Source organism: Oratosquilla oratoria, chromosome 44 (genome assembly GCF_046742065.1).
Source record: "Oratosquilla oratoria isolate Oo_2021 chromosome 44, ASM4674206v1, whole genome shotgun sequence".
Classification (NCBI taxonomy): domain Eukaryota; kingdom Metazoa; phylum Arthropoda; class Malacostraca; order Stomatopoda; family Squillidae; genus Oratosquilla; species Oratosquilla oratoria.
Genome location: NC_134820.1, coordinates 6,112,349 through 6,124,848, shown reverse-complemented (window position 1 = coordinate 6,124,848; position 12,500 = coordinate 6,112,349). Strand labels below are relative to the sequence as shown.

The window sequence follows — 12,500 nt, the reverse complement described above, 5'->3', positions numbered from 1 at the left end:
TCAAGGGCACCCACGCAACAGGCACAACATTTAATCCCGCTTGGGGGCTTGAAAATACCCCATCACTACAAGGAATCTCAAAATTAACCAAGACTCGTACTCCACTGGCATTTTTATTTCTTTGTCTCTACAATAGAAAAGATTTTGTTTGCCTTGTAGTTGGACAAGCCTTCTCCTCCTCTCCTCGTACTTCCTCGAATCACTTGCTATCTCACACGTAAGGAATTACTCATTATCAGATTAAATTAATGACTATCCCTGCAGTGGGTCGAGCGACGGAGTGTGTTTCCGGCGGAACTGGAAATGCTGGTCTTGATGCTCGACCTGGCCCTGCCACACGGCAGCCTATACGTATTCTCTATTTCACTGAATCCAGTTTGTCGCCAAAACAAACACCCATACTCGCTTTCATACAGAATGAATAAATTAATATACATAAATACATACGTGCCCACATACATACATACATACATACATACATACATACATACATACATACATACATACATACATACATACATACATACATACATACATACATACATACATACATACATACATACATACATACATACATACATACATGCATACCTACAAACATTCATACATGCATACATTCGTGCATGCATATATACATACGTGCATACACACACACACACACACACACACACACACACACACACACACACACTAACACACACACACACACACACACACACACACACACACACACACACACACACACACACACACACACACACACACACACACACACACACACAGTGTATCTATATACGTATCTATATATATATATATATATATATATATATATATATATATATATATATATATATATATATATATATATATATATATATATTAGCTTCGCTGCCACTAACACTTAGTCATTTGTGTTATTATTCCGTAGGCCCTATGCCTTCTCCTTTTCTTAAGTATGTTTCCACCAAATCTTCTATTATCAAAGTTAAGTTTCTTGATGGGTTGAATTAAAATGGAGGTATAGTTTTCTCGTCTTATTTTCTTCTAAATAATACACTTGGTTCTTCCAATTACACCAAGAGACTCCCCCAAGGATCCTCTTACATACCACCAAGCTGCCTCTGCTCCGACGTCACTATTTAATTCATCCAATAGCTTTGAACGTTACAAATAAGTGCCACCCTTTTAGGGCGTGACTTTACCTCCATGCACCAATAATTTTTCTCCTCCTCCACCCTTTTCTCCAATCAGAAAGACTGTTATACTGTCACTAGAATTCTTGTTTACGCAAGCAATTTGTCGCAAGCAGAACGAGCTCTGTGTTTACATTCAGTCACATCAGCACCTCTCGATATCCTAATCTATATTTACAAATATCAGACGGTAAGCTGGAATATGCAACTCTCTGCAATTCTGCAACTTGCAGTCGGCCATTGTATCATAACAACCTAATATAAAATTTACATTCGTTTCACCTACCCCTCGATCTACCTAAATGTCTACCTCTATCTACCGGCCTCTTACAGGGCTCGGCAGCTACCCTTGGTCGTCCCGACCAATGATATCTACTACCCTCGTACAGGGCTCGCTAGTATATAATTGGAAATCATCATATATATAAGAAGTTAGTCTACCTTTACATAAACTGGTAAAATGGCATTAGTAAAACATATCAAACATATATATCAAAGAAATAAGCAGCCCTCCAAAATGCACAATAATAATTCAGGCAGATACATGGCTAATGGGGTCTAACAGAGTCAATCTCCTGAATACAACAATTGAAATCAGTGCAGACAATAATATTGAAGAAAAAAGAACACCAAGAATAACTATATAACTGGTAGAATAATCATTTGAAGGAGATCTTGACAATGATCTTCTCTTAATTTTCAAAGGGGGAGAGTTTTCAGGCAATGTGAAGTTGAAGGTGGAAATATATGAATCTTCAGTTAAATGCATGGTATTAAGGGTATTAGCAATAGTGGAAATAGGACTTCCATGTAATTCACAGGTATTAACAACTGAGATAAGACCTTCAACCAATTCCAATTTATGGAAATTTTGGTCTTATTAGGGAAAATAGATAATGGAATCCTTGTATGTTACTATGAGAATTCTGGTCTACCAAAATTTTCTTGTAATGACAATTATTCATCACAGACACATTTCTAACCAGAGAAGCTTCACAAGAGTTTTTCAAAGCTTCACGAAACACAAAAAGAGAAGAATGGCTAAGATAAAGATTCTTATTAACTATTTCACAATAATTTAATTTATCATTAGAGATCATGTTTTCCTTTAGGTTGTCTACAGAAAGGATGTAGTTGAATGGATTTACAACTGGACAATCCACTTCATATAATGAACCATTTACCTTTACAGGGAAGGGTATCAACTTAAATAGGTTGAACCTCAGATTAGAAGAGAAGGGAATTTCTATAATCACTGAAGAGATATTCAAGTAGCCATTTAATAAAGGGTAATAGAATGCCACATTAGCTTCATCAAAGAAAGGTTCAAAGTTCCAATCCTTCTTTGCTGAATTAATTATATTTATAAGTTGAGGTATTGGGAGAAGAGAAGATGTTACTTGACCAGAATTTGCTAGAACTAAATCTTGCACAAAAGATTCCAACTTAACATGCACCTCAGATAATTTCAAATGCATAGTATTGAGTAATAAGAAAAAATTGCATTGTATGCTCCTGTTCACTTTATTTTAAACTGAGATTCTCTAAGTTATCTGTAATTTCAGAGATCATTTCCTCAATGGTCTTCACACTTGTTTGTAAATTATAAATTTTTGCAACCTTCTCATTCAATTTATTCATAGAAATTTTTAAATCAGCAAGGAAGGCAAAATTGGATACTCCCAATCCAGCAAGAGCTCCTAACATATTACTCTTTTGTCTACCATTTCTTTTGAAATTTGAATCTATGACATCAAGTTTATGTTCTATCTCCTTTATCTTATTTTTAAGTTACTGGAAATGCTCTCTTTTAACAATTTCAACTTCACTCTTAAGGAGTCAACATTATCTTTAATTATTGTTATATTCTTGTAATCAAGAACTACCCTTATAAGCTTGTCTACCAATATTAGGTTACCTTGATGTTGTACCAATGCTCCAGGACAAATTGGATTCCAGTCCAGGGCACTCACCAAGCATAGACAAATGAATATTGCAGTCTTCATCTATAAAATGCATCAAGATTAATATTCAATTCACAAAGAATATTATCATAATATTCTCTATACTCTTCTGGTTCATTAAAATTGATACATAGGGTATCACAACAATCATCTTCATAGATCTGCAACCTAACTTTCTTCATATCATCTAAATGGCCTATCAATTCTTCCTTGTTTTCTAAATGGACTAGTTTAAATTTATTTCCACCTGCAGAATCAATTACCCTATATGGACCTGAGTACCTTGGTGAAAGTTTATTATAGGGTGAATGTAGTTTGACCATGACTAAATCTCCTATTTTCAATTCTAGTTTATGTGCTATTTTGTGTTGTTGCTTTTTCATCTCTTGTGAATACTCCTGCATATGTTCCCTAACTCTTTGGTGAATACTTTGGAAAGTATTTATCCTATTCGAGATATAATCATCTACATTATACACAGGTTTCTGCTCTGCAGTCAATATTTTATATGTAAGAGTTTTGTCTTCCCCAAAAATAATAAAATGAGGTGTTTCACCTGTTGCTATATAAATTTGGTTGTTAAGAGTACATTTAACATAAGGAATCCAAGTATCCTAAGTTATACTATGAGGACTTATCATGCTTCCAAGACATGTAATAATTTTCTTATTTAACCTCTCTACAACTCCATTACTTTGTGGATGATTCACTAAGATGTTAACTTTCTTTATCTTAAATAAACTACATAATTTTCCCAAGATTTTGTTATTAAATTCAGTTCCATTATCTGAAACTAAGATCTTAGGTGTAGTGAAATTACAGATTATCTGATCATAGATTACTGAAGCAATATTTTCAGCTTTCTTATTTGGAATGGGTTGCAAAATACAATTTTTTTTTTAAATAATCAATGGTAACAAATACATATTTATATCCATTCTCAGACATAGGTAATACTAATGTATCTATGTGAACTCTTTCCCAAGGTTTCTGTGGAATGGGATAGGTAAGTATAGGAGCAGGTTTTGGAGTATTTCCTTTCACCTTAACACATTTCAAACAATTTTCAATATAATTATATATATCTTTCTTCATACCTGGCCAAAAGTATTTAAGTTGTGCTTGTCTATAAGTTTTATCCTTTCCTGGATGTGAGCTACAATCACTATCATGAAGTAACTTCAATATCTCTTTTACAAGAGTTTGTGGTATTACCAACTGATTTACTGGACCTCTAGAAATATCTTTCCCGCTTACAACTGATTTTCTATACAAAAGTCCATTAGTCAAATGAAATTCCTCTATCTTATACCCCTTTGGTAGTTTTGGAGGATCTCCTCTTGGGTTCATCAAGTACTTGACTAATGAATCACATGTCTTATCATCCCTCTGTTCTCTTATTAGCATTTCCTCATCTAAAGTTACTAACTCTTCTATACTACAAACAAAATTAATCAACCCTGTCATTGGTTGGCTAATATTTCTAGAAAGTGCATCTGCCGCAACATTCTTTTTACCCGGAATATATTCAAATTTAACTTCATAGCACTGAAGTATCGCAAACCATCTAGCGAGTCTGCCCCTAAGATTCTTATGCTTAAATAAGTTCTGAATAGCTGTATGATCAGTCCATACTCTGATTGGATATCCCAGTATCATATCTCTAAAACTTTCTAATGAATATATCTATATATATCTATATATATATATATATATATATATATATATATATATATATATATACATACATACATACACCATAGAGTCGCTGAATCACAACAAATTATTACTATACCTTCCTTTTTCAGGTGCGGACTATTTCCCCTGAAGACCAATAATTAGAAAGGAAAACTTTCCTCAATCTCTTGTGCTGCGAGGGTCACGGTTGTGCTTGAAAGGATCCCAGAGAGTACTAGAAGACCTCCAAGAAAGCCGCCATGTCAAAACTAAACTCTCTTTTCAAAGGCCTTGAAAAGTCCATCCCGCTGAAATCTATTACTCGAGTGAGTATCGAGTATCTATTTCTACTATACTGACTCATCCAATACGTGTAGCGTTGGGTTTCTAAACAGAAGCTTCTTTTTTATTTTTATTCTGTATATCTAATTTTTTGCTTCTAAACAGAGTATGGTTATTATAGCATTTCAGCAATAAAGGTATGTTTTTCTTTATGCTTGATAAATTTTATTATTTAGTGTTTAAGGACAAAGTGGCAATATGGATTCAAACCTGGTAGAAGCACAATAGATATTATTTTCATAGTAAAGGTCATTTTTGAAAAGAACTGAGAATGGGATTTGGAAGAAAACACAGTGTTTATTGATATGGAAAATGCATTTGATCGTGTACCCATAAGGGAATTAAGGGGTGCACTTCAGCATAGTGAATATGGAATCTCCACAAACTTAATCAGAGCAATAGAAAGTAGATATGATAAATGAGAGAGTAAGGTTAAGCTTAGAGATCACGATACAGATTGGTTTGCAGTCATGACAGGAGTACGATAAGGAGGTGTTTTATCACCATCGTTATTCATAATATTTATGGATAGATGTATGAAGGAAATTAATGAAAACAACGACAGAGATACTCTCACTTACGCGGATGATATTGCAATAATATGTAACACTGAATGTGAGCTGCAGGAAGCAATAGCTAGGTGAAATATAGTGATGACTGAAAAGGAGTGAAAATTAATGTCAGTAAAACAGAAGTAATGGGCATCAGTAGAGAAAATAAACAACTAAATATAAGTATTGGAAATGAAGGGCTGAGGCAGGTCACAAATCTTAAGTATTTGGGGGGTCAAACTGGATGAGGAAAACAAATAAGAAATTGAAACTATTTAAAAATCAACAAATTTAACAAAAACCTCGGTGCATTATGCCCACTTATTAAGGACAAAAATATACCGGTTAAATACAAAATCATAGTGTATAGTACGATACTCCAACTAATTCTATTATATGGATCAGAAGCATGGTCACCTACAACTAAAACGAAGTAAAAATTAGGAGCAGTGGAGATGAAAGTGCTTAGAAGTATAAAAGGGGTGACGAAAATGGACAAATTTAGAAATACGGAAATAAGGGAGGAACTTGGAATAACAGATGTTATAGAAATCATAGAAACAAATAGACTTAGGTGGTACGGGTCTGTAATGAGATGGACCAAGAGAAGCTGCCAAGGCAAGCACTGACATGGAAGCCTAACACAAGAAGACCAATTGGCAGACCCAGAAAGAGATGGGTTGACGGTGTGGAGGGAAGCGCTGGAAAGAAGAGGTGAATAGCTGTAAATGGTGGAACAAGAAGAAAGATATCAAAATAGAGAGGGATGGAGAAAAATCGTTGGGATGAGGCCCGCTAGGTGACAGGGATTATCCTACCAGGCGTCGGATGAGAAAGGTGAGGAAGTGTTTATGGAAGAAGAAGAAAAAAGAAAGAAAGAAAAAAAAAGTCACTTCCACTGAAGAAAGGGGTCACATTTTCTTTTGCCCTAGAGTAGTTACATGGAGTTACATGAACAAACGAACAGCAGCAGACCTATTGATCCTTATAAGGCTGTTCCGGTACTTAACCTATCACTAATACTTTTTTTTTAAACCTATCTTGAAATAACTAATTCTAGTCGGGGATTTGTAGCTAAGTATATATCGAGTCGTTTTTTGAATACCTCTACATTGGAGCAACCAATGAAGTTAGATGGTAGACCATTCCATATATTGACAACGTGATTGAAGAAAGATTATTTTACCATGTTTGTTTGAAATAGTTTTCCTACAATCTTGCATCAATTATTCCTAGTTGCGTTGGAGGTGTCAATTTTGAAATATTTCTTCACATCCATGTTTTCAATTCCTTTGTCAATTTTGAAGACCTCAATTAGATCACCCCTCATTCTGCGTTTCGAGAGACTAAAGAAATTTAGTTCTCTTAAGCGCTCTTCGTATGAATTGTTCCGCAATCTAGGGTTGATCTTTATTACTCTACGCTGCACTCTTTCTAACTTCTGTATATCCTTCTTGTAATATGGAGACCAGCACTGTACACAGTATTCTAGGTTAGGTCTGACTAGGGCACTGTAAAGATTAAGAATAATTTCTTCAGTTCTAAACTCAAAAGCTCTACCTATAAATCCAATTAATTTATTTGCAGTTTTAATGACCTCCGAGCACTGTTTGCTTGGTTTGAGATCATTTGAGATCACAACACCAAGGTCTTTCTCTTGTTCTACACTTGCTAGTTGTACACCATTCATCGTGTAGTTGGCCTGGACATTACTATTACCAATATGAAGTACTTTACATTTATCTATATTGAAAAACATATAGGGATTTTTGGCCCATTCACATAAAGTGTTAAAATAATTTTGTAGTTTTTGTTGCTGTGTTATGGATATTATCTTATTTGCAATTTTGGTATCATCCACAAATTTTAATAATGTACACTTTATATTTTCATCCAGGTCATTAATGTATATCAGAAAGAGTACAGGATCTAGCACAGAGCCCTGAGGCACTCCACTTGTTACACAATGCCAGCCTGAGCATTTTCCATTCAGAACAACACGTTGCTTACGACCAGACAGCCATTCAGAAATCCATCGGTGAATATGACCTACTATACCATGGGATTCTAGTTTACTTAGTAACCTCCTATGGGGGACTTTATCGAAAGCTTTTTGGAAGTCGAGATATATAACGTCAACTGCTCTCCCTTCTTCGTACATTCCGTAAATATCATGCAAGAAGTCGAGAAGGGATGTCAGACACGAGCGCTCATTACAGAAACCGAGTTTTTAATACTATTGTTTTCCTCCAAGAATTTAATAATTTCGTCTCTTAGGATATACTCCATTAGTTTACAAATAACTGATGCAAGGCTAATAGGCCAATAGCTACCAGGATTGGATTTGTCACCCTTTTGAACAATGGCACAACATTTGCTACTTTCCACTCTTGTACAACTCTTCCAGATTATAATTATAATTCAAAAATTACACTGAAGGACTTGCAGATTACTTCTTTAACTTCCTCATTAGTGAACACAGACACAAAATAATAATTTAGGATGTCTGCCATTGCACTCTCGTTTGTTACTATTCCCCCTCCCCCTGCTGATTGGAGTGGACCAATGGTGTTCTTGAGTTCTTTTCCCCCCTGATATATATGAAAAATTCATTAGGGTTTTCTCTGCATCTAGAGGCAATATACTGCCATTGTGATTTCCTACTGATTTTGATGAGCCTTTTGGATTCTCGACGACATCTTGCGTACTATATAATCTATATACTCGGCTATGTGTTGATTTGTATCTCCTATACGCATATTTCTTGGCTAACAGAATATTTTCTATATCAACATTCCACCATTTAGGCTTGGCATTGCTTAATGGATGTCTATCGTGCATTGGAATATATTCCTCAACTGTTTTCTTGAGTATATTAGAGAATATATCCCAAGTTTGTTCAACATCCTGGATTTTGTAAATTTCTGATTAGTCGGTGTTTCCAAGTGTACTTCTTGATTTGTCTAAGTTTGCTTTCTGGAAGTTTGGTACCTTTTCGAAGCTTTTGCTTTGCAGCTCGATGCTACAATCGATGTGGAATGTGAGGATACTGTGGTTCACTGGTGCTGAATTTCGGTCCAACATTTACATCCGTTACTTGGTGGAAAGAACAATATCGAGAACATTCTGCCCACGCGTTGGCTCGCGAATGTGTTGATGCAGGGACTTTTCCAAGATATCTGAGTAGAGCCCATGACCGGTGTGCGAATTTAACGCTCCTCCCCATACAGTCACTGGTAAGTTGAAATATCCAATAATAGTAGCTTCGTTCTCGTTGCATATATCTAAAATCTACTCATATAGTTCATTGTCAATATTTTGGTTTTGGGCTGGTGGTCCATAAACAAGATCAAGAATAAATTTCTCGGACGCTGAGCTAATTTGTACGTATGTATCAACGTTCCTTATATGCGGTTCAGTAAATTTCCTGTGTTTGTAGGCGTGATTTTACATAAAGAAGTATACCACTACATACTCTCTGTGGCCGTTCATTACTGAATATCGAATACCCTTTTATACTATATTCCGCTAAGAAATCTCAATTTTCAGTGTTTATCCAAGCAATGCAACAATGTAACAGTCTTCGAGAAAAGTAAGAGCAAAAAGATCTTGGAATTTGTTTTGCAAGCTACGTGTACTGACTAGACAGACTTTTAATTGCTGACTTTGAGTGGATACCTGATTTCTATTTTCTACGATGGGGGGGTCGCCGATTTAATGAAGCGGCCTTGCTGTGGATGTGCTGTGACTTGCGACACTGCCTCTGACCCAGGGCAGTGGACAAGGTGCAGGGATGACCCGTCATCCAGGAGGTGCTAAGATAAGAGGGAGGGTGGAGGGGAGTGGAGTGTATTTAGGGATGGAATGGGTGGGAATGATTTTATGCCTTTTTCTTTTTGGCTACTTCCCTTGAAAGGGGGAAAAAGCCTTGGTATATGTATGTACGATGGGGGTCGAGGTCCCCTCAGCTTTCGGTTTTTTGCCCGATATGCCCCCAGTGCATCTTTAAGGGGTCTAGTTAGGCGAGCAGATTAAGGTGGAGCCCGTCTCGATTAAAAATGTTTGTTGGTCGTATAAATGATCCCACAAATCTACAAACTCGATATTTTCATCTGAGCACAAGGACCTTAAACGGTTATTTGTGTTGAGAACCGTGTTGCGAGGGAGAGTGCCGAATATCATTATCTTCCTACGCTTTGTCTTTAGATAATTAATCATACGTTTGCATTTATTCATAAGTTCTTCCGAGTTCGTGTTCATGATGCCATTCATAGCTACATCCACTATGTAAACTAAGTCAGTTTTTTCATCATCATTGAATACTACGATGGCATTCGTGATGTCATCTATTTTGACTCCGGGAAAACAATATATTTTCCTTCTTTTTGGAGATCTTCCACAGAATTTCTTTAACTGATGTCGTATTAATGAATTTTCCTATGATAACACTATCTTCTGGTTCATCGTCCAAGACAGTTTTTGCTCGGGGACCGTTTTTGACTGGTGAACTCATCGCTTAAAGGTCAACTGAGAAAGTATTCGATTTCTTTATTTTTTGTTATTTCATGTATGAAAATATAACTTAGAAGAAGTTAGAACCCTAAAATGCATGTTTCTAGCATTCTATAGTCTTGATTTTATCCAAATAGCATAATCTTAAAAGTGCCTGATAGCAGACGAACTTTTCAATGTCGCAGTTACGTTTTCCAACGCTAGGGCAACTGATGACGTAAGGGTTGTTATTTACATTCTTGGACATGGCCAGCGATACAAAAGTGACTTCACATCGAGTGAAGAAGATTTATCGGATTTGGATGCCAAGCTTCATATTTACAGGCAAAAGTTTCAAGAATTCATGAATTACAAATTGTTTTTATCTGTGATAAGGTACAATGAAATAGGCCTATGTAGCAAAGAGAATATTGAAATAATTTGACTGAATGGGAGAGGAAGACTAGTATAAGATACTCACAAACATGTTTATAAAACTATCTGCCAAAGGTAGTGGTTGCTGCGAGGGGAGGGAAGCCATCAATCATATGCCTGTCACTGTCACCAAGGTCACTTTCACATTCCATCTCAATTTCGCTGGTATTGGTACCTGCACCCTGCTGGGGTGGTGGTGGTGGGGGGGATTCCATTTATTTGATTATAAAAAAACAAAATTCAATTTGGTTGATTTCAATTTACAAGACGTGGTCATAGGCCTATTATGGAGGTCCCTGTCATCATGGTCATGCCTGTTACCCTGGTGAAGTGGGGTGATCATATTGATGAATCTACAGGCTTAGCTAGCCTATGTCATGACTGTACCCCTAATCTGTTTAGGTCTAGCCCAAAAATCATTAGTCAAGCTTAACCATGCTTGTTAACGGTTGTCAGTGACAGCGTAGATGCCACAGGCCTACCTATACACATGATATAGACTGATACACCTACCTCCAGGCGTTGTCTCTTTTCAACAGCAGTGCTCCTTCGATGACGTTTGTTTGCTGAACATAGGGTCTTGTCGATGAAAAAATTGTCGGTGTTGCATCTTCTTTTAGAATGGGATTCATGCTAATTCCTAGTGACTCGGCAAGGCCAGGGTCCTGAGTGTACTGTTTTTTTTTCGAAATGTTTCGAACAGAGTTTCGCTTTCAGTCTAAGCTTCCATGACTCGTGCCATCTGCACCGAATGATCCAGTCCTTTTTGCGAACAGGATTTTTCGGAAAAGAATGAAAATGAAGTCTTTCTGCAGCAGAATGTTTCGTCGAATCACTGTTGCAATTTTGGCCAACACAATAAACCATATTCGGATTAAATGCTTGATAAAACCTTGCTAACACACGAAATATGACAGATCACTGATCAAGTTGACAGCGCGGAATGGCATTTTATAGTGCACGCATATGGATGCACCAGAATGTAAACAGCGAAGTTGACGTCACATCTTTACGAGAACAGCCGAAGATCGGCGAAAGAAAGTTCGTCTGCTACCGATATTTTGATTGGCCTTTTTATCACATTGCGTAATAATTAGGATTTGTTTTTGCATTATTTGATCAAAAAGTGACTAAGCCTAGCAAATATTCCCCACCTCTTTGAAAACCTTCTCATTTGATTTTTAAGGTACCGATCTAATCTGGTCCCGTTTGGAGGGTGATGCTAGTGGCGTTTGTCAAAGACGTACGAGGTGATAGAGCAGACGCCGCTACCGCGGTATAGTTTTAGGGTGCAGATGTCGAAACAGCAGCATGTTGGAGTTATATGTTATTGCTATTGTATTATATAATTAGCTTGATATGAATATCACTATATACGCTTAATAACAGCAGCGAATTGAATTTAGGTGACAAATTCTTCGGTGAGATTCGAATCATTAATACTGATCCTCAAATAAGGATTACATATGGGTCTTTGCAGCAACACATTCAATCTTCAAGCCCCATCCCTAGTCCTCCAAACAACGAACAACGACTCAGAATCCGAACTTCTGTTTGAGGTTTAATCACGAGACTTCTTCTGTGCTCGCTTGACTACCCTAGATATCAACAGAATTGTTATTTCAAAAAAGTAAACTGCATCTTGTATCATCCCATCGTCTATTCTATTCGGTAGCATGTCAGTACATTTGTGATTCTTTTATTATCATGGATCTTCAACATATTTAGATAAGTGGTAGTATGAGGCAAAGAAAATCAATGGGCCTGAAAGGAAATGTTCGAGTATTCTAATTAAATTCTTACAAAAAATAAATGTCAATCGTGTGCACAAACGTTTTCTTATTCTT

At 36.4% G+C, this 12,500-nt stretch overlaps 1 protein-coding gene across 1 annotated transcript in view; it reads left to right on the top strand.

Annotated features, from left to right (window-relative positions):
• LOC143022263 (innexin inx2-like) overlaps positions 1–12,500 on the top strand; it is a 40,037-nt gene that overhangs the window by 6,309 nt on the left and 21,228 nt on the right. Inside the window, exon 2 of the mRNA XM_076180403.1 lies at positions 4,966–5,160. Coding sequence (XP_076036518.1) covers positions 5,095–5,160 — 66 coding nt within the window. The 5' untranslated portion in view covers positions 4,966–5,094. The remainder of the gene's footprint in view (positions 1–4,965; positions 5,161–12,500) is intronic.